General features: G+C 37.6%; 2 protein-coding genes across 17 annotated transcripts; one reads left to right on the plus strand and one right to left on the minus strand.

Annotated features, from left to right (window-relative positions):
- Positions 1-538: 538 nt before the first annotated feature.
- Positions 539-4,403, plus strand: icmt (isoprenylcysteine carboxyl methyltransferase). The gene is made up of 5 exons (XM_081385738.1): positions 539-895; positions 1,219-1,307; positions 1,455-1,624; positions 2,389-2,606; positions 2,931-4,403. The coding sequence occupies exons 1-5, from the start codon at positions 677-679 to the stop codon at positions 3,111-3,113; spliced, it is 879 nt and encodes a 292-aa protein (XP_081241864.1). The 5' UTR covers positions 539-676; the 3' UTR covers positions 3,114-4,403.
- Positions 4,081-13,602, minus strand: rnf207b (ring finger protein 207b). Of its 16 annotated transcripts, none has more exons than XM_081385721.1 (18): positions 13,459-13,602; positions 12,948-13,138; positions 11,838-11,970; positions 9,659-9,803; positions 9,461-9,542; positions 9,304-9,379; positions 9,084-9,209; positions 8,866-8,912; positions 8,017-8,089; positions 7,856-7,924; positions 7,611-7,679; positions 7,407-7,528; positions 7,136-7,313; positions 5,705-5,890; positions 5,571-5,622; positions 5,368-5,485; positions 4,789-4,881; positions 4,083-4,701 (listed from the first exon to the last, which is right to left on the minus strand). In XM_081385721.1, exons 2-18 carry the CDS (start codon positions 13,136-13,138, stop codon positions 4,557-4,559), a joined length of 1,905 nt encoding a protein of 634 aa, XP_081241847.1. In that variant the 5' UTR covers positions 13,459-13,602; the 3' UTR covers positions 4,083-4,556. The 16 variants fall into 16 exon arrangements, with proteins under 16 accessions (XP_081241857.1, XP_081241847.1, XP_081241856.1 ...); XM_081385730.1 differs by having other exon boundaries at positions 9,467-9,542; positions 13,459-13,589; XM_081385729.1 differs by having other exon boundaries at positions 13,438-13,541.
- Between the last annotated feature and the right edge of the window lie 8,807 nt (positions 13,603-22,409).

Below are 22,409 nucleotides of genomic sequence, written 5' to 3' on the forward strand. Positions count from 1 at the left end.
GACAAGGAGACAAAAGGTAGACATCTGTATAAAATTCAAAATAAAGTTGGGGTTGAGAGAAGTAAATACGGAAGCAGAAAAGAAGATGCCATAATATCTAGGCTTCGAATAGGGCACACATGCCTTAATTATTCACTGTTTATCATAGGAAAAAGAGATTCTGAGAATTGTGATAAATGTGGCTTGTCAGAAACAGTTGAACACGTGTTGATTCATTGCATAGGATACAACAGAGAAAGAATCAACTTTATAGAATCATTAAGATACATAGGTATTAATACACTGTCAGTAAAAAACATATTTCAATACGCACAGAAAGAGACAAGGGTTTATAGTGCTCTAATGAGGTATCTAAGAGAAACAGGACTGGTTAACAGAATATAGGTTATATGTTTGTTTGTTTGTTTTTTATTTTATTTTTTTTTTTTTATATATAATTAGTTGATTTTTGCTTCACTCGATTAACGCTTCACACTCCTGTCCAGTTGGTGGCGGTAAATGCACCATTTAGCTGGTTTGCCAACCGCCATAAAACTCCGAAAGAAGAAGAAGAAGAAGAAGGACCTGCCTGAAGTTCAGGAAGTGGTGCAGCTGTGCATAAAGCCCATTAGTAAGCAAGTCAGCGTGAGCTCGGAATCCTCGCGAGATTTCTCGGCGAGATCTTGCTGTTTTCAACATGGCAGGCAGCAAGTTGGTGCTAGAAGGGAGGATAAGTATTATTAGCTTTATATCAGGACTGGCCGTCATTATAATACCTTTACTTGTAAAATTCGGCTCTCACATTGACTGGATATTCGATTACCTCACGGATGTGAACGGAAAAATAGCCATTGCGGCGTACATTACAGTTATCAATGGCTTCCTGCTAATCATATACAAGGGACCTTTATACAAGGTAAGACTCAGAGAGACAGTCTGAAGGATGTGTGTGTTATACTAATAGAACAATTATTGCGTAGCTGGAACCCCTGTCATATCCATATGTATGTTTTAAATGAATAAAGATGAGATATATCTAGGTCTGTTTTTGCCAGGACAGCGATTGGTAATGTTCTGTGTGCAAGTGTGCAGGTATAATCCTATTACATTAGTACTCTAATGGGATCTCGTAAGAGTTTCTCTGTCAATATGAACAAGCTCTCCTAGAAGACAGCTTACTGTATGTGGATTTGCAGTATCAGGATCTAGCTAACACTTCCTGCCTTTTTGCTTGATCAGGTTGCTGTTCGAGCCTGCTTTCTTGGATTTGCCTTTGGATGTGGTCTCATTTTAAGTTTGGCAGATACAGCATGGACACACTTTGGCTGGTAATTCAACTTTTGGGAAATGGGTTAGGCCTTTTTGAGGTTAACATACACATGTAATAAAAATAGGAAATGAAAACAAGGATGGCCTGCCTTAAAAGTCACATGAATTTGCTCGATTATGGAATAACTCCTGTTTTGTTCCACTAGGTATATGTGTTCACTGTCATTTTTCCACTACTCTGAGTACCTGGTTACTGCCATCATCAACCCACGCAGTCTGTCTCTAGACTCCTTCCTGCTCAACCATAGCATTGAGTACACATTAGCAGCTATTTCCTCCTGGATAGAGTTCACTGTGGAAATGCTCCTTATTCCAGGTTTGTTATGATCTTGGTCTGTAAATCCCGATTGATCAAAACTGATTTAGCTTTTTTTGGTAAACTTGACAGCATTAATGGTGTTAAAATACAAATATTAGGAATTAATGTCACTGATTGTTTTTCTTAGGACATTTAGTTACTTTGTAAGCCTGTCACAATTATTGATAAATCGTGTGATCGCTGTTGTTTGATCTAATCAGAATAATTAGAATGATTTCTGAAGGATCATGTGACACTGAAGACTGGAGTAATTGGTTGATGATAAATTCAACTTTGCGTCACAGATATAAATTATATTTTAAAGTATATTAAATTATAAAAAAACCATTAATTTAAATTGTAAATATATTTCTCAATATTACTGTTTTTTTCTGTATTTTTGAGCAGGCTTGATGAGTGCAAGAGAATTCTTTCAAAAACATTAAAAATAGTAACGTTTCCCAAACTTTTGACCAGTGCTGTATATAATTGCAATTTTTTGGTGACAGTCGTCTCGTCAGCTTAAACTTCATGATTGTGACAAGCCTATTAGTAAGGAAACAAAGTAATGTAAGTTTTGTCAATTTGTATGGCGGAAGCTTTTATAAGCGTCTTATGTACTTATTAAATATAATATATTGCCAAAACATTAGGCTATTATCATTAAATAATATATATTATAATTAAAGGTAATTTGTTCATTTTAATTGTCTTTTTTTCAGGAACAGTTGAAATGCTTCCTTAAATGAATTTAACTTTTTTTTTTTTTTTTTTTTTGACAGAGATAAAGCAGGTGAACTGGCTCTGTTTGGTGGGTCTAGTAATGGTTCTCTGTGGGGACAGCCTGCGCAAAGCTGCCATGTTGACGGCAGGGTCCAACTTTAACCATATAGTGCAGAATGAGAAAGCCCAGAGCCACGTGCTGGTCACCACAGGAGTTTACGCTCTCTTCAGACATCCTTCCTATGTGGGCTGGTTTTACTGGAGCACTGGCACTCAGGTACTTGAACCATTATTTCAATGGAATTTATTCGTATAGCGCAGGGGGCGGCAACCTATGGCACGCCGAAGGATAATCACTGGCACGTGACAATAGAGAAAGAGTATGTATTTCATTTAAATAAAATCCCTCAAACTTGCATATGGATGTACATTCTGAGTTAATCATTCCTCATAGTCACACAGCCTGTTAGGAGCTATAAATACAATTAAAGTGTGAGATTTTATTCAATCCCTTAAATTTAGTTGTTAGTTTAGATTAGAAAATGTTCAAGTGTTTTTTTTTTTTTTTAAAACCTGTGCTCTTGTTTGTCATTTTTTCCAGATAATGCTGTGCAACCCGATATGTATACTGGGATATACAATCGCCAGCTGGCGGTTCTTTCGAGAGCGTATTGAGGAAGAGGAGATTTCTCTCATCCATTTCTTTGGAGAGGACTACGTTGAGTACAAGAAGAAGGTCTTCACTGGCTTGCCCTTTATCTCAGGAATCAGGGTTAACTCTTAAGGCCGTTGCTGCATTGAGGGGAGGAAATAGTCTGAAAGTGCACACCTGGACACCTCTGACTGGCACTCTGAGTGAGCTAGTTGCCTGGTGGCATCATGGCGCGGCCCCCGGGGCCGGCACAGATATATGAGGTGGCAGCACAGTAAAACTGACCCGCTGATCTGTTCTGAGACACATTGGTCTGCCCTGAGCAGGATGGAGCTTCCACCCTCAACACCATCAGAGACACTAGTACACCAAAACCACCTTCCTCAGCACTTCATCATATTTCTGTTCCTCGTTTACATACGTCATATATCATTTATCCTCCTATTTGCACCATGTAACTTCATACGCTGCTCTTTCTTTTTTAAATCCCTTGGTTTTGTTTAGAAACCTTAGGAGTGAGATTCAGGACGAGTGTTTGTTACTAATTTATGAACGTCCAGAGATTTCATTAGATTTTTTAAATACCTTGAGGTAAAGAGTTTTATTCAGAGAAGCTTTAAATTGGACCCAAGATATATTTACTGCAGTGGCCATTTAGACGTTGTCCATTTTGTGTAAAAATTAGTTTATAATGTCTCAGAAAGTGGGCTTTTTATTTAAGATCTGCCGAAGCGGATTGCACTAATTCTGCCAGTCACAACAGGCCCGCTGATTTCCGACAATCTAAATATCTGTGATTTGTCAATGCTGTTGGACAGTTTTAATATTATGATTAGAGAAATAAACGTATCTGATAAATTACAGGCTTCATTCCTCTTTCCATTGGTCTTTACACTCCTCCAGTTTTGCAGTATTTCTCAATGCATATGTACTCTCATCTAACAGTTGTCAAATGCATTAGTCTCTTTCGTCTTCACTCCCACACTCACTCATTACCATATCCATGTCTTTTCACTTTCCTTCACACTTGCATGATAATTCAACAAGAAAAATCTGTTTCTACGAAGGTGGGATTCAGAGGGCCGAACGCCGGAGGGGTATGCTGTATCCAAAGTCTTTATCTTTACAATTTTACATTTCTAGGAGGAAGGCTTCGTGTCCTCCTGGCATGATGTAGCTTAAATAGACATTGGGTAAAGAATAGGAATTTCTTGCACACTTTCAATGACGAGCACTGTAATATATGCGTAGGTACAGGTAATGGACATTTGAACACATGCAATAGGTTTTTTGCACTACGCTCGTGCAAAGAGCTGATGGGAGAGGACCACCCTACCTCTTGAATGATAACTGTACATTATTAACACCTTCAGCAAAATGTAACAAACCTTTAAAATAAAACAATGAACGCTTATCACTTTTATTTGACATTACTGTGATTCTCTAAAATGCAAGCACTGAACTGTTTTTATTCAAGCTTTGGTATATCAGATTTACATTAACACATGCTTATTGTTCAGTTTAACACAGACATCTAAGCTGACAACCGTTTGTAGGATCAACACAAAAGCGGTTTCACACTGGTATCTCTTTGCGATTGGCTGTATCAGTGGTGTTCTTCTGTTTGTTTGGCCTGTAGTATTCCTTGTTCTTGGGATTGGTCTCTTCTGATAGGCTGTTTGGAGTCCAGTTGTCCTCAGTGTTACAGGACAGCTCATTACTGTATCAGTGAAGCATAGAATAGCCATTAATTAACTTGCAAATGTCAACATTGTAATATACTTCTGAGAAATTGAAGGGAACTCGCCTGGGCTGTGTGTCCGCAGTCGAGGTGCTGTCCTCATAGAGCTTTAGCATGATCTCTGTGCGATCATCTTTCAGCTCTTTAGGATCCTTCAGCCTGTTAGAGATCAAATTAGATTAAAAATTAAAATCCCTTAAGGAATTATTATACTTGTGTATGGGCGATTGATAATGTAAGTTATGAGTGGTGAGCTTGCCAAGTGTCAGATTTCAGGTAAAAATTAGCCTTGGTGTGTAAATTCAATTGTCAGTTGTTTGCAACTTTTTTTTTAGGCATAGCTAAATTTACATTATTACAAAATTCTATTTAAAAAAAGCTGTTCTATTGAACTTTATATTCATCAAACAATACTGAAAAAAAATGTGACTTGAGTAGTAAATCCGCATATTAGAATGATTTTTAAAGAATCGTGATTCTGAAGACGAGTAATTTTTTTAAAATAGAAAACAACTATTTTAAATTGTAATAATATTTCACATAAATACTGTATTGTGAGCATGAGACTTCTTTCAAAAATGTAAAAAATAAAGTAATATGTGTATATATTTATATTACCCTATAAGCCATGTGAATGATTTGTACCTGGGCTCCAGACGCTCTTTCACTTTCGCTATGGAGCGAATGTAAGGGCCTATTTGTCTGGAGATAGTGGTCAAATAAGAGGTCTCCTGTTTTAATTGAAGTAGGTCATGAAGTTGTGCTAAAAAATTAACAATAAACAGGAATCACTAAATATTTAAACTCAGTATTGAGAAGATTTAAGTGAGAAAATCTAATTCACTTACCTTCATAAATCTCCTGTTCATTTGCCACCCTCTGTAACGTCTCCTCCCAGATCTAAGAACAAAATCGATGGTATAATGAGCCCTCCTCTTTTTCACCTCCTCCTAATGCCAGTCTTAAACTATTACCGTCTCACCTCCTCGAAAATGGCCCGCATGAGCTCCACTGAGGAGTACTCTATAGATATCTGTCCGTTCACTTGTACAGAGCGCTCTAAAATCTCACTCATGGTGTCGGGTTTGGTGAGGGAATGGTGCTTGGTCAGGTCTCTGTGAATCTCCTGCACCTGGTCTTTGAGCTTCTGGATTTGGGTCTGTAAAGTCTGGTCCAACACACATGGAGAATCTGTCAGTTGCAGTACAATATTTTTTTACTTTATTGGAATGGTACGAAACTTGGTAAAGCTTTTGGCACTTGCTATGTGAACACACACACAAAAAAAAATCATGAACATGATTCAAAAAGGTTAAATGGTCCTGTAAAAAATAGTCACACTTGTGCTCCTCGTGGTTAAAAATGACCGCATTGGAAATAAATGGGAGATGAATTTTATCTAGTGAAAACTTGGTACTGCAGCCAAACAAAATCTTACTGAAAGCCAATTTTATATCAAGCTCAAATTTGGAACACAACTTGTTTAGATTTATGGCTTTAATTTTCTTGCAGTTTTAGAGTAAAACATGATTTTGAAAATGTATTTTTCAAATGTAAATAATATTTTTGTGTATTTTTCATAATTTATGGAATAAAAAGACTGTCAAAAATAATATGTGCATAAATCCAAACCGTACGTAATTCTAAAAACTGTAAAAACTTATGAGCGTAAGCGTGAATTCATGAGGATATGATTCCAGATGCGACGTTTGTTCGAGTACGACTCCAAAATTTATGACTGGTTTAATTTACACACACAAAATACAATTTTACGATTGCTGGGTTACGAGTACGAAGTCTTGTTTACGAGTACGAATCAGGACGCGACAATCTACTGTCAAAATTACTCACCACTGTCACTGGCATTAATATACGAGTGAAAGATACATCGATCACACACAGTGTGCGCGCCTCCTGATCCTGTCTCTCACCTAAAAGGACGTGTTACTTGTGCAGGCTTTTCGCGCCACTGCAAAATGCATGTAAAATTCTGTTACTTTTTAAAAACTTTTCTCACTTCAGCAATAATCTGCCAAGTGTCGTCTTTGAAAAGCGATCAAACTTAAGTCTGTGCTCGAAAGCATTCAAGATTCACGAACCTTGGAAGTTGGAAATTTAATTTTCAGGTCTATGCTCAAAAAGTGAATAAACCGATTATAAATACAGCGTAAATAAAATTTAGTATTAAATATTACATACAAAACATCAAACTAAAATATAGTACATACATTTTACACACTGCACCTTCAATTGGCAAAAAATAAAAACAATTCGGTCATTTTTGACCGACATGCGAGGGTTGGGCTTTGGTTACCATTCATTTTACTTTGTTGTCGCTTTTCTTTCGCAACGACACAATAAATGTAATTAGCCAGGAAAATGTAATGGCCAGGAGCACATGAGAAACGCTCACCCTGTAGCTGTTCTCGTAGTTGCAGCAGTGGTTCATAAAGGGCGTCTCTCCACCCTCCGCCAGCAGAACTTTGGTGCTGATGTAACGGTGTGAGGTCGGCCTGCGCACCACCGAGGAGCACAGTGACATGTCGCTAATGGCTGGAGAGTGACATTGCACTGACAGGGATGATTGCATCCTAAATAAAAAAAAAATTCATTTTGTTACTTTGTTTTATTATGTTTTAAGTAACTTTTTTAAAGTTTTAGTAGCACCTACTACCAAGACTTACAGTCCACTGGCGTTTCCCAGACCTAAAGCCACACTCCCTGTAGTAGACAGTGAACGCCGATGTCCCAACAGCAAGAGAGACTCCAGGCAGCGCGCGAACTCAGAGCGATACTCAGTGTTTATCTGCGTCGTGGATGGATAACAGCAGATATAACTTATGCACTGACTTATTTAACATAGGCCTACTTGCATTTAGTAAACTAACCTTACTGCTTTGAGCTGGTCTCAGTCTGTGTGGTAGTTTTACAATCTTCTTTAGTCTCTCCATTAATTGCTGTGTAAGTCAATCAATCAATCAATCAATCAATCAATCAATCAATCAATCAATCAATCAATCAATCAATCAATCAATCAATCAATCAATCAATCAATCAATCAATCTCAGTTGCATGCCTTGAAATAATTTTCTTTTTCTGATAAAAAAAAAAAAAATCATTTGTTTTTACTCACATATCCCATGTCCAAAAACTCAAACTTATTTGCTGAGCTTAGAAAGGCAGAACATGTAACAAGATGAACCTGGAGAGAAGTTAAAAGAAACATGTTTGAAAGCAAGCATTGATATTTGGAAAGCTAATATGAATGGAGATATACGAAGTAAACACACTTACCTGGAGAGTTGGGAGGAGTGCTGCAAGATGAGATAACTGCTCTTTAAAGGCTCTCTCTTTCTCCTCATGCTGGCTAGAAAATAAACACACAAAAGAAGATTAATAACAAGTGTTCCTTTATCAGGATCTTTGGTTCTCCTTCACCTTAATCCCTTTCTGCAAGATTATATATACACGTGTAAGTGATGCAGAATATACAGTAGTGGCCAAAAGTGATGTTCGGAGGGGATTGGTTTGTGAATTTGTTTTTAATGAACAAGTTCAAATAAACCATCAAAATATAAGGAAAATATTTAATATTTGTTACATATTTTAAGGTATTTAACAGACAAAATTATTTGGCAAAAAAAAAAAGAGGCAAACTCCAGCTACAGGTTTGATTTTACTATGCAAAAAATTCATAGGAAAAAGCATTCATTGACTACATCATTATCAGTATAATCATAATTTCTTTATCTAGATGGGTAAAAATTATGTCTGCACAATTTGGCATGTTTCATTGCGTTATCACAAATAAAACAATTGACTACAAGCACAACTATGCAATTTGCTTACAGAATATTTAACACATTTTTAATAATATTTCAATAAAGGATGAAGATGTCAACTTTTCTAGGCCGGACATCACTTTTGGACAATACTGTATGTCTTAGTTTTGGTTGCACTTTATTTTACAGTACATGCGCTTAAGAATATAAGTTAACTACATAGTTTAAAGTTAGGTTAAAGAATAGGTTTAGGGTTAGTACATAGTTATTACCCAGTTATTGTAATTACTATAATAAGTACATAGCATGTACATGGGAAACAGGACTGTAAAATAAAGTGCTACATTATATATGTATATACCTTTGTGCTGCTTTGAGTAGGATCTTTTTTCTCTCTGCTAGTTTTTCCTGAGCAAAAAAATACAAAAATGTTTTTTTAAATAAATGTGTGAATCAGCAATTTTATTATTAATCAATTCCAAATGAATTTTACGTCTCAAATCAAAAATGCTCAAATAAATTTCTGACATCAAAATCATAAAGGTGTAGCCAGATTAACTGAGTATTTGTGCATGGCACCTGCATATTATTGAACAAAGTGCAGATGGCGCTCTCCTCTTCATCCACATTGGTTCTGACCTCTCCAATCATGGCTTTGAGCAGAATAATTGCTTCTCGAGCTGAAGTCTGAAGCTCCTTCACAGCCTGAGGAGAGTGAAATGACTTCAATAGGAGCTCCACAGCTCCACACAATACACACACAGATGAAAGTAGAAAAAAGGATGGGAGAGAAACTCACTAAGACGGCTTGGTCCAGTTTTTTACAGCCTTGTAAATATGCTGTCTCAATATCAATGCAGTGTGCTCTGTTCTCCCTATGGAATAAGACTAACCCACATTATTTTGAAATCATATGGGTCATATGCTAATTACATACAGTTAAGTTTAGAACTCACACTTGCATGTCTCTGAAGCAGTTGATGCAGAGCATAGACTTTTTCTCTGTAGAAAACATGATGTAGAGTTCCTCATGGAGGGCTGCAAATAGATAAAGTGCACAAATCCCAAAGCTTTAGCATTAAAGAGTTCTTGACAAAAGAAATATCATTAATTTAAGTACTTTGAACTACTTCAAAATAGAGCTTCACACACACCACATTTTTTGTGGGCTTCTTTGGTGCGCTTTGCCAAGGAGACAATCTCGTGGCAGGAAAACATCTTGGCCTTATGGGTGGTTTCCCTGCAGTCTCGACACAGTGGTTGGCAACAAGTGTTGCAATAATACATTGCATCCACATCCTGGGGTTTGAGACAGAAGAATTAAATACTTAAACAAACAAAATATACTGAAATATTTGAGTTTGGTAGCACTTGAATATTTGGTTGCACTTTTGGTTGTACTTACAGTGTACTAACTTACCCATGAAGATACTGAGTAATGTGAGGTAACAATAAGGGATATGTTAGGTTTAGGGGTAAGTTCAGGGTTAGTGCCTAGTTATTACCCAGTTATAGTCATTACTACAATAAGTACATATGTACTATACCCTTGTACCCTTGTGTATACATATGTGCTACCCTTTATTTTACAGTCCTGTTCCCCATGTACGTATGTACTTACACAAGGTACTAACCCTGAACCTACCCCTAAACCTAACCTTAACCCATGTTACCTTATATTAACCAGTACTTTCTTCCGTAAGTACACTGTAAGTACATGTAAGTAGACATACTGTTAAATAAAGTGCAACCCAGAGTTCAATGCGGCAAACACTGCTACTGAATCAACAGCACGATCAGCTGAGTCAAATTCGCAATGAGTGACTCTTTCTTTATAGTGAATCAAAAATGTAAAGTGCAACTGTTGTAGTTCGGTTCTCGAACAAATTACTCTAATAACTTTCTTTTTAGTAAATCAAACTCATACTTAAAGTGTAGTTACTGGCTGGTTGTTCATAAGACAACATGCAGTTAAAGAAACATTATTTATTATAATGTGTAGTTCTAAATTTAGTGTTCATTTTGAATTTTTGTGTGCTGTATGCTGTACAATTGTATGTATGCTATGTGCATTTTTGTGTAGGTTTTGAATGTGTTCTGTTCGTACATTTGCATAGGTTTTGAATTTATTATGTGTGCTGTAACTTGTGCATTTTGAATTTATGTACACATTTATGTATATTTACATTAAATGCTAGACTCCCCAATATATAGTTTGTAATTGAAAAATATATTTGTTGAAACATATGTATTGTTTATACAAATGAACAATCTGTATTTGAAAACAATGTGTATTTTATTTATTAAAATAAGGTCATAAATAAAAAATAAATATTTAACTCAACTGTTGGGTTATTACAGTTGGGAAGGTGCTATACCAATCCACAGTTGGGTTATTCGTTGGGTTATTTTTAACCCAACATTTTTAAGTGAGTATATTACATGTTTTGTCACAAATAGCCTACATTAATAAAATATGTTTTCACTTTTGTTTCTTTACATTTTTGTTTTGTTTTTTGTCATTATGTCTGTGTAAACAACTTTTACAAGAACCCAATTCATTGATAATTTAAATATCTCATCATATGGTAAAAGAATTGCATTTATTTTCTCAAAATATTAATTCTAAGTACTAAAAGAACTGTTAGAGCACGGGTGTCCAATCCTGCTCCTAGCAGAGTTCAGCTCAAACCCCAATTAAACACAACTGAACCAACTAATCAAGGTTTTATAGGGATAGAAACTGGCTGGTGTGTTGAGGCTTGGTGAAGCTAAACTCTGCAGGACAGTGGCCCTCAGGACTGAGTTTGGACACCCCTGTGTTAGAGCAAGAAATAAAAATTCCTATTTTCTAAACACTGTACATCTTATTAATCTTTCATATGTTTCAAAAACTTGATCTACAGGTAAAACTATCTCTCTATATCAGATTCTCCAATAATTTAGTCAGATTTTTAGTTCACCCAAAAAATGTTGTCATTAATTACCCTCATGTCATTCCAACTTGTAAGACTTTCGTTAATCTTCTGAACACAAATTAAGATCTTTTTGAAGAAATCTGAGAGCTTTCTGTCCCTCTATTGGCAGCTACGCAACTACCACTTTGACGCTTCACAAAGTTCATAAAGAGATTGTAAAACTAATCCATATGAATTGAGCGGTTTAGTCCAAATTTTCTGAAGAGACACGAGTTTACCACAACTGATGTGTGAGTTGATGAATGTGTATTTGTGAATAAAATATCTGTCGCTATTTGCGTTACATAGTGCTTTAAGGATGGGGAACCAATAAATTCTTCTTTAAGCGCATGTTACAGTATTGTGATAACAAGACCTGTTTCTTGCTCTCCAAATCACAGTTAGCACACTGCACGGTTTCCTCACTGTCTGCTGAACTGTCCAACAAGAACTTCAGGAGTCGATCTTCTGGAGGAAGTGCATTTATTCCTTTCACAACAGACTGATGTCTACAAAAGAAACAGACAGTTTTGTGTGTCTGTGCAGAACTTTAGACCCACTGATAATGTCTTAGTCATACATCTGGCATTGATGTGTTTATCCCTCCTTCATAGCAACAACGACACAAATAGCTCTCTTCTGAATTCTGAGATAGCGATTCATAAACCCCCATAGAGATGGAAATAGACACAAACAGAAAGGGACTCAAACAACTCTACAAATAAAATAAAAATACTACTTAGGTTAACAGTTCAAAGATCCCCTGTTAATTCACTTTTATAAGAAGATTTTACAGTGTATTTGACTAAATATGTTAAACAACAATATTGTCCTGTATAATAACATTAACACTGTCCTTTGCATTGCTGATGCATAACATCGACAAACATAATGCATGCGATCACAATGACAATATAACACACAAAACAAAAGACATTTCACAAATTAACACTGAACCAGCTTAAAACAAATTCATACTTACTCTAACATGCTTCTTTATAAAGAACACCAACCTTTTTCTATTTTTTTATAGATTCCCTCCATAAGTGCAAGATCTACAGTGTGCTTAAACTGCTGCTAGACTTACTATATGGCAGCAGAAGGGTGAGCGCACAGGCATTTCAGCCATCTCTAATTGTAGCCAGCCCAGGACCCGTGTATCCAATGTCAAGTGTCAGATAGTGTTATGTTTATTGTTTGATGCCACAGTGGCCTTGGCGGAATGTGCCCAGAGACCAGTCGCAGCTGTTAACAGGTAATCCCTCCTACAGATGCCCCTGGCACCATAGAGCTGACCAAACAATGTTGTTTGACCATTTAAATCTATAAATACAATCTTTTTCAAATGCATACATGTCATAGGCTTTATCTTTGCGTTTAAATCTGTTCTAACACTGTGGGCCCTTTCCACCCCACTGAAATAATTTATATAGTGTGTGAATTGTCAGAATAAGGTGATCAATGATTAAATTAAGTAAATTCTTACCCACAGAGAGGGCAAGTCAGTCGGCTGTCCACAGTCCTTCCGCGCAAGCAGCTGGCACAGAAAGTGTGATAACAGTCCAGTAGACATGGATGCTCATACTGTTCTTGGCACAAGTGGCACACCAGAGGATGGCAGTTGGCACTGTCCAGGTCATAGAGATTATCCAGAGGGGAAAAGATCTCTCCAGACATCTGAAAATATAATAAAGACCTTCAGATATTCTGATATACTATATGCTACAGGAGCACATTTACACATTGCACATTTATAGCCTATCTATAGTACATATTATTCAGAGTATGCTTAGTATCCTTGGGCTGTCATTGATTCAGAATATACAGTGAAAAAGTTGAGATCCAAGTTCAATATTTATTATTAGATATAGAAGATAGCTCCAAAACAGAAACATGCCTTTGAATAGGCTGCGAGGAAACATAAAGTGACATGAATGAATGCATATTGAAATATATACACATTTAATTGCATTCACCTATAAAGAATATGTATATACCTTGTCCTGTCCGAGTGCTTCTGCTGGGTGGAGTGACAGAGAATGCCGTGTGAAGGTTCTGTGAGGGTTCCTATATGCAGGATATGGCTTCAAAAACAAACAATGAATTCACACTCCTGTATCTGTTGTATGAGGAGCTGATATGTTGGGGCCAGAATACTCAGACCTTGATTACACAACACAAACCAGATGCCATTGTCTGTCAAAAGCAAAGCCCTGGTATCTAAAATTAAAGCTGCAGTCCGTAGTTTTTTTCTCTTTGTCGCCATCTCTGTTCGAAATCTGCAATTGCAGTTATTCGCGGAATTATCAACTTTATGTGGGTTGTGCCTCGGCACAGCATCCATTTCTTTTACTGTCTATGAGTACGCAAACTTGACACAAATAAACCCACAACACAGAAGCAATGGAGCATATCAATTCTCGGCATGTGGATGTTTTTCACTGCAAGACGAAGAAGTTTGTTTCTAGCATAGACAGTAAAAGAAATGGACACAGCGACCCCATAGACTTCAACGGAGTCACTTAGAAGCACTCACTTCCTGATGGCTGAGCGTACTGCGCAGCCTCAAACTGAGCTTGATAATGTAGATGTGATGTGAGCAACCTGTCTGACAGTTGTAAGTCTTCTAGTAGCTGTGCCAAGAGAAATCTGAATCATTCCCTTCTGAATCTTGCCCAGACGGAGAGCGTGAGTAGGAGCTGTCCATTAGCTTGGAGCAGGAGCAACCTTATGACTCTCTATGGGCTTCTACCTTGACTTTATCAGACTTTATGCCTCCACATCCCCCCGATTGCCTGCGAGCTTCTCCTCCTGTCTATACAGTAATTTCTCTACTGTGCGACAGAGCGTGGTTATGGCGCAATCGTTAGCCTATTTTTACAAAACCGGCTTCTACGGGGCCATATACAAGGTAATGGAGCCTTTTATACATTGTCGTATGGACAAATGGAGTCTTTAAATGCCTCAGACGCCAAAATGAATGGGAGTCAATGGAATGCTAACAGCAGGTGATGGCTTGTTAGCCAATGGATGCCCCCAAAGAAGGTACACTTTCCGGGTGCTGGATTACCCCCTTGGTTTCTAGAGGGTTTGGTGTCTCGTGTCGCAAATCCAATGGCGCTGGTAGTGACGATTCTCTCTGACCAATCAGTGTTTTACACATCAAGTCAAGTCAAGTCAAGTTTATTTATATAGCGCTTTTCACAACACAATTTGTATCAAAGCAGCTTCACAGTAATAAATTAGAACAATACATCAATGTTTGTTTCTAGTGGAACGTCTACGTTTGGTAATGCTGATCAATAGTATCGTTGATTGATTAATTAAATTAAATATCCCCAAATATCCCCAACTGAGCAAGCCAAAGGCAACAGTGGCAAGGAACCGAAAAACTCCATCAGGTGACCTAATGGAGAAAAATAAAAAAATAAAAAATAAAAAACCTTGGGAGAACCCGGGCTCAGTCGGGGGCCAGTTCTCCTCTGGCGTTTATGAACTAGAGGTCGGATTTAACTGTAGGATTAAAAGTATTATATGAATGCCTGGCTGAAGAGATGCGTCTTTAATCTAGTTTTAAACTGGGAGAGCGAGTCTGAGCAACGAACAGTATCCGGAAGACTATTCCAGAGTTTTGGTGCTAAATGTGAAAATGCTCTCCCTCCTTTGGTGGACCTAGATATCCTAGGTATGACCAAAAGCCTCGAATTTAGTGACCTTAAAGAGCGCGATGGATTATAGGGCGATAGAAGATCCGTTAAATAGACTGGAGCTAAGCCGTTTAGGGCTTTATAAGTCAGTAGCAATACCTTGTAATTAATACGGGACTTTATAGGTAACCAATGTAGGGATGATAAAATCGGTGTTATATGATCATATTTTCTTGATCTAGTTAGAACTCTAGCGGCGGCATTTTGGACTAACTGTAGCTTGTTTATTGAGGATGCAGGACAACCGGCTAATAACGCATAACAGTAATCTAGTCTCGAGGTCATGAATGCATGAACTAACTTTTCTGCGTCAGAAACTGATAACATATTACGTAGCTTAGCAATGTTTCTAAGGTGGAAAAAGGCTGTTCTTGTAACATATGAAATATGATTTTCAAAAGACAGGTTGCAGTCTAATATAACACCCAGGTCTTTTACTGTAGAGGATGAAGTAACAGGACATCCTACTATGTTAAAGTTGTATTGTGAGAGGTTTTGTGGGTGGTTTTTTGAACCGATAAGTAGTACCTCTGTCTTGTCTGGATTTAATAAAAGAAAATTATGCGTCATCCAATCTTTTATATCTTTAACACACTCTGTCAATTTGGATAATTTAGCGTTTTCATCTGGCCGTGATGAAATATACATTTGAGTGTCATCAGCATAACAATGGAAACTAATTCCATGTTTCCTTATAATATTTCCAAGTGGCAGCATATATATTGAGAATAATAGAGGGCCTAACACAGATCCCTGCGGCACTCCATAGTTTACTGGAGTTATGATAGATTTTTCTCCATTTAAATAAACAAAATGGTAGCGGTCAGATAAATACGATCTAAACCAGCTTAATGCTTGTCCTTGAACACCAGTATAATTTTGTAGTCGATCTAAGAGTATTGTATGATCTATAGTATCGAACGCAGCACTAAGATCAAGTAAAACTAATATTGAGATACAGCCTTGGTCAGAAGCTAAAAGTAAATCATTTGTGATTTTAACGAGCGCAGTTTCAGTGCTATGATGCGGCCTGAACCCAGACTGAAACTTTTCATAGGTGTCATTTTCTTGTAAGAAAGAGCCCAGTTGAGCGGACACAACTTTTTCTAGTATTTTAGACATAAAAGGTAGATTTGAAATGGGTCTATAATTTACTAGATTATTCGGATCTAATTGTGGTTTCTTAATGAGAGGTTTTATAACTGCCAGTTTAAATGTTTTTGGAACATAACCTAAAGATAAAGACGAGTTAATAATATTAAGGAGAGGCTCTTCCACTACAGGTAACACTTCTTTCAATAGCTTAGTTGGTATAGGATCTAGTAAACATGTTGTTGTTTTAGATGAAGTAAAAAGTTTATTTAACTCTTTTTGTTCCAAGTTGTGAAGCACTGTAATTGTTCTTGCGGGGTGATAATTGAGGCTGAATTATAAGGCGCGATTGAGGATTGAACGTTTACAATTGTGGTTCTGATGTTTTCTATTTTCTCAGTGAAGAACTTCATGAAATCATTACTACTAAACTGTAATGGAATATTTTGTTCAGGAGACATCTGTTTATTTGTTAGTCTCGCCACGGTGTTAAATAAGAACTTAGGATTGTTATGGTTGTTTTCTATTAGTTTGCGTAGATGCTCAGCCCTGGCCGCTTTTAGGGCCTTTTTATAACGTGACATACTGTCTTTCCATGCGATTCTAAAGACCTCTAAGTTAGTTTGTTTCCATTTACGCTCTAAATTACGGGTTTCTCTCTTTAGAACACGCGTAGTATTGTTGTACCATGGTGCTTTACTTTTCTCTCTGACCTTTTTTAATCTAATGGGCGCAACAATATCCAATGATCCAGAGAGAATGGTGCTCATAGTGCTAGTTAATTCCTCAAGTTCATCTGTTTGTTTGGGTTCACTGAGCAGCTGAGACAGATCCGATAAGCTGTTTGAAAAATTATCGTTGGTGGATGGAAGGATTGTTCTGCCTAATCGATAACGCGGCGCAGCATGATATATTACAGGAGTACGTAATATGCAAGTTACCATGTAATGGTCAGTGACATCGTCACTTTGTGGAATGATATCTATATCGGTTGGATCGGTTCCATGTGATATAATTAAATCGAGTGTATGATTAAATCGATGAGTCGATCCGGTAATGTTTTGCTTGACCCCAAAGGAGTTTAATAAATCTGTAAACGCAGCCCCTAACGCATCATTTTGATTATCTACATGGATATTAAAGTCTCCAACAATTAATGCTTTATCGAAGTTAACTAATAGGTCTGAGAGAAAATCTGCAAACTCTTTTAGGAAATCAGCGTAAGGCCCAGGCGGTCTATATACGGTAGCCAAGGCTAGAGATAATAGGGATGTTTTTCGAACATCTAAGAGCGTAACATTTAGTACAAGTACTTCAAATGAAATAAACTTATAACCCGTTTTCTGAGTAACATTGAGAAAATCTCTGTAGATTGTTGCAACACCGCCGCCACGACCATTCAGACGGGGCTCGTGCTTATAGGAGTATCCTGCTGGAGTAGACTCATTTAAACCAAAATAATCATTTGGTTTAAGCCAGGTTTCAGTAAGGCAAAGTACATCGAAGCTATTATCTGTGACTATTTCATTTACAATAACTGCCTTAGGTGTGAGTGATCTAATGTTTAGAAGACCTAGCTTTAAAAATTGTTTTTGATTACCAATAGCAACATTTTCTGGTTTAATAACAATTAGATTTTTTCTAGATCCTGCAGTAGATTTATGATTTGATCTCACTAAACGAGGAATAGACACAGTTTCTATGCAATGTTCTACACTATTTATATCAGTTAAATTGGTGCAGCAGAGACTATGATTTGGACTTTTGTTTACTAGTCAAAAGGTATTTAACATTTTGGAGATGTTATCTGACAGAAGATCCGATCCGAATCTGTTTAGGTGTAAGCCATCAGCACGGTAAAGCCTAGGACGCTCCCAAAACAGATTCCAATTATTTACAAAGAGAAGTTTCTGCTCATTGCACCATGACATTAACCATTCATTAAGCGCAAATAATCTACTAAACTTTTCATGACCTAGTCGGTACGTGGGAAGCGGTCCTGACACAATAATCGTTATATCAGGCGATGTGCTGCGTACCGTATCGATCAGATTCCTGAAGTCTTTCTTCAGAACCTCCGTCTGGCGCAGTCTGATGTCGGCCCCTCCCGCGTGCAGGACAACGGTTCCGACGCGCTCGTTCAGAATCTCGGGAACGTGAGCAGCGATCTCAGAAACACGAGCACCAGGAAAGCAGTGACTATGCACCTTACTTTTATTTAACGTAACGTGTACGTGTCGAACGATGGAATCGCCGATGATCACAGCATCGCGTTCTGTTTCGCGAAGAGGGAAGCGGTTTTGTGTGGATATCTCGAAAACCGGGAGGGTCGGAGAGAGTTTTCTTGGTCTAGACCTGACTCGCGACTTCCGCTGCGGAAAAATCCAGGCTTCGTGATGGCATGTTGGAGCCGGAGTGAACGAGACCATGGCTGATCGCGACCTCGACGTTCGGGACCGATGTTGAGGAACGCACGGAGTAGACGAGGTCGGAGTCAGCGGGTTAGTAACATTAATCTCTGATTTGTGTGCCTCGGCACGTGATGTTTCGAGAGCCAAACGCCGGTCTATCAGCTCGGCTTTTCTTACTAAAAGGTCGTGGATCTGTTTCTCAACAGCTTCCAGCTCAGACTGCACCGCGTGCAGCTCAAATGTGTCCTCACCTGCACCAAAAGGTAGACTACTTACATTTGATATATTCGCCATTTTAACAGATGGACAGTAAGTTAAGTTAGCAACGACGCTACCAGTGGTGCTATCAATATTAATACTAATTTATGGCTTAAGTCTTGGATATAATCCGTCTTTTCAGTGGTACGGGTGTAGAGTAGACGCACGATAGGCGAAAAAATGTTTGTTTGTAACTTAAATGAGTGCGGAGAAGACGCGTTCAGCCGTGATCCACGGACGCAACCTATAACGCCGCCTTCACACTGGCAGTTGAAATCAGCTCCGATACTGCAGCGAAACGACCGGAAGTCATTCATTTCCTATGGAGATTCGCAGACCGCATGCGAATGGGTCCGAACCAGGTGCGAACGAGTGCGGTGCGAAAAAAATCGTGTCCGTTGGCCATCCGGATGCGTTCAAAAAATTGAACTCTTGCGAAAGGCTACGGACGGTTTCTATCCGAAAATCCCAACGGAAGTTAGCGTTGCTATGGTACTGATAAACAAACCTGGATTCTTAACTTTTAATAAAATAAATAATGATTTTATAACGATTAGTTGTCATGTCATTTTTTTATTTTCATGATGTTTTAACGTTATTAGGGCAGTTAATACAATTACATAATTCAATATTTAAATATACTCGCTATAGTAAATATATATATATATATATATATATATATATATATATATATATATATATATATATATATATATATATATATAAAATGTCATTCTATATAGATCAGTGCTTCCGACGCTTTTCACCGTTGTGTATGACGTCCGCTGGGTGCGTATTGCGTATTACGGAGCTGATTTCAACTGCCAGTGTGAAGGCGGCGTAAGAGTATCCAGCGTTGGATCACAAGGCTTGAGACGCGTCTGCTCAACAATCCGCGTTATAACTATGAGGTGAGGAAAAGTAGAAAATGTTCGTTGTAAGTGAGTTTAAAGAGAAATCAAGAATTATAAATCAATCGATGGAGCTCCAAAGACAACAACGCGCTCAGACGCGACGCATGCGCATTCGAAACAGGAAGTTTCGAAGTTTTAAGCCTAACGTCCTCTTCCCACATCACATTTTAGTATCGGTACGGCTCACTTGGAACCTCAACCGACGCGGTACTATTTAAGCGAACCATACCAAGCTGTACCATGCAATGGAAAAGCGCCATTACTTTTGTTGTGGCCACGAGATATTAATTTGTGGGAACGTCATATTAACTCGTGGGAACGTGGTAAGTTGTTTCACAGCAAAGATTATCTGACTGACCATCTGATCAATACTGCACACAAAACTGGGAAAATATTTTCTTGATCTGGCAAGATCTGTAATCTAATTTTGAGCATTTTTGAGTGTGAAACTCATGTAATTGACGCGGTTCTCACGCTCTCATAGCCTGGGTTTCCCCATACTGCCTTGCTCGCAGCGCAATTTTATTTACGCTGCTAGGCAGTCTGGACCACATGTCTATGGTCTGGACACCATGGACCAAATTTTCCCCTGAAAAAGGGAACCAATCACAGAACGGGGAGGGAGCATGACGACACCGAAGCAGTTTGTTTATATCTATGGATCCAACATGGCATCAGACTCGACGTTATCTTCTACCCTCATGTTTATCTTGCACAAATGGTAATATTCGCTAAACGCCATCGTGTACAAATAAATCTTTGACCCATCGTCTTTTTCCTCGTCGAATTTCTGTCACTCTACACACGTCATCTGGTATAATTAAAGCGATTGGTTATGAGCTACATACAGGCGCATTTGATAGACATTCATAGCGCCCAATAAACGGCTCTGGGCATTCGTAAACCACGCCTCAAATACGAGAAAATGAACACGTGGTTCCCAGACCAAGTCTCAAATGAGACTTGGTCTGACGTTAGCCAGGCTAACGCGCTCACACCACGCATCTGTTTTCTCATGCAGTGAAAAACATTGCAGAGTAAAGAGGACACTGACAACGTAGCGACATACGAGAGGTTCCTTTTGAAACAAATTGCATTTAAAGCAAAAGTTTAAACACCCGCACTAAGTGTGCATGTTTTGATGTCAAAATGTTCTTGTTCTTAAATATTTCTTAAAAATAGCATATTTATTTATCAATATATATATATATATATATTAACATATAGTATATTATATATATCTATTATGTGTGTGTATATAAAAAAATCAGGCAGCTGAAACTAATTAAATAGTCTCAGGTGCCTGATTTTTTATTTCATTGCAAAATGTTATAACATTTTTGCCCAGATCTTTATATAAGGTTGGATATTTAAGCATGTCCAACTTTATTCACATTCATACATATCAGCATAATGTACTGTATATAGCAGATCTCAACTGCTTGATTGCTTGTATTGTTGCAAAATGTAAACTATATCATCGCCCAGTTCTAATCTGATAAATGTGACTATCAGAGGCATGCAGAAATTCAGATATTATAAACATTAACATGATTTTCTGTAAAGCTGCTTTGAAACAATGTGTATTTGAAAAGCGCTGAATTTGACTAGAATGTGGACCAGACTTTATGCCGTTACTCTACATGAGACTACTTCTCAACTGAATCACACAACAGTAAGTTTATCCTACATCACCTCCAAAGTGATCTCCATCACACTCAGCTCTTTGTCACATAAATGGGTAGTTGTGCACGCATTAATAATTAGCACCAGGCCTATTAATTTGTACTTGTTTGTCTGTGGGTTGTGAAATGCTAAAAAATTGTGAAAGGAAAGTCTCAAAATCCAAATGAATCAAAGTCACCTGATCCACAAACACACATCTTCTTTGTTGCATGCGCAAATTATGATACACTAATACAAAAGAAAACATTTGTATTCACAAAAATGTCTCTATTTGTACAAATTGCTACACATTCATTCAATTTAGAATTTTGCACACGCAAGTTGAAAGGCATTTGGTTGTAGATAGTAAAACATATCTGCAACATTTATCAAGTTCACGGATTATAGTGCTTGCACGTGTTAATCATTTTGATACTATTTTCATCCCATATTCGAGATGCACCATAAATCCACACTATCTCTAATATCGCATTGTAGCGGCGGTAGAGTGTATCTATCATTCATAATGTTCAGGAACTCACATGCCACAAAATCAAGAGATGTTGAGGAAAACTTTCCAGTGTAGGCTACGTTAAATTAATTAGATATTATAATTTGGTAGTGCAACGTTTAATTGGTGCAGAGATGAATGCACACGTGCAACTGCTTTTTATATTCTAGAAGTATCATAATTGTTAAATCGTGTTGACTGTTACATAGCGACTACTGAACAGATATTTAGAGTTTTTTTTAAAGTGTAAAGTAGCTACTGAAAAGCAAAATATGTAAATAAAACTTTCCCTCAGCTCTGTAAAAACGTTACGTGCTTTTTAAATGTGTCCATTATAGTAATCAAAAGTCAACACATACCCCCTTTGAACATTGGGGCCAAATACAGGAA

This window comes from Scardinius erythrophthalmus (genome assembly GCF_964197995.2).
Source record: "Scardinius erythrophthalmus genome assembly, chromosome: 15".
NCBI classification, from domain to species: Eukaryota; Metazoa; Chordata; class Actinopteri; order Cypriniformes; family Leuciscidae; genus Scardinius; species Scardinius erythrophthalmus.

Coding starts and splice junctions, on each gene's coding strand:
- icmt (XM_081385738.1), top strand. CDS start 677: ATGGCAGGCAGCAAGTTGGTGCTAGAAGGGAGGATAAGTATTATTAGC. Junction 896..1,218: donor ACAAGGGACCTTTATACAAG/GTAAGACTCAGA, acceptor TTGCTTGATCAG/GTTGCTGTTCGAGCCTGCTT. Junction 1,308..1,454: donor GCATGGACACACTTTGGCTG/GTAATTCAACTT, acceptor TTGTTCCACTAG/GTATATGTGTTCACTGTCAT.
- rnf207b (XM_081385721.1), bottom strand. CDS start 13,138: ATGTCTGGAGAGATCTTTTCCCCTCTGGATAATCTCTATGACCTGGAC. Junction 9,804..11,837: donor ATTTGGAGAGCAAGAAACAG/GTCTTGTTATCA, acceptor CTCAAACCCCAG/GATGTGGATGCAATGTATTA. Junction 5,486..5,570: donor TGAACAGGAGATTTATGAAG/GTAAGTGAATTA, acceptor TTAATTTTTTAG/CACAACTTCATGACCTACTT.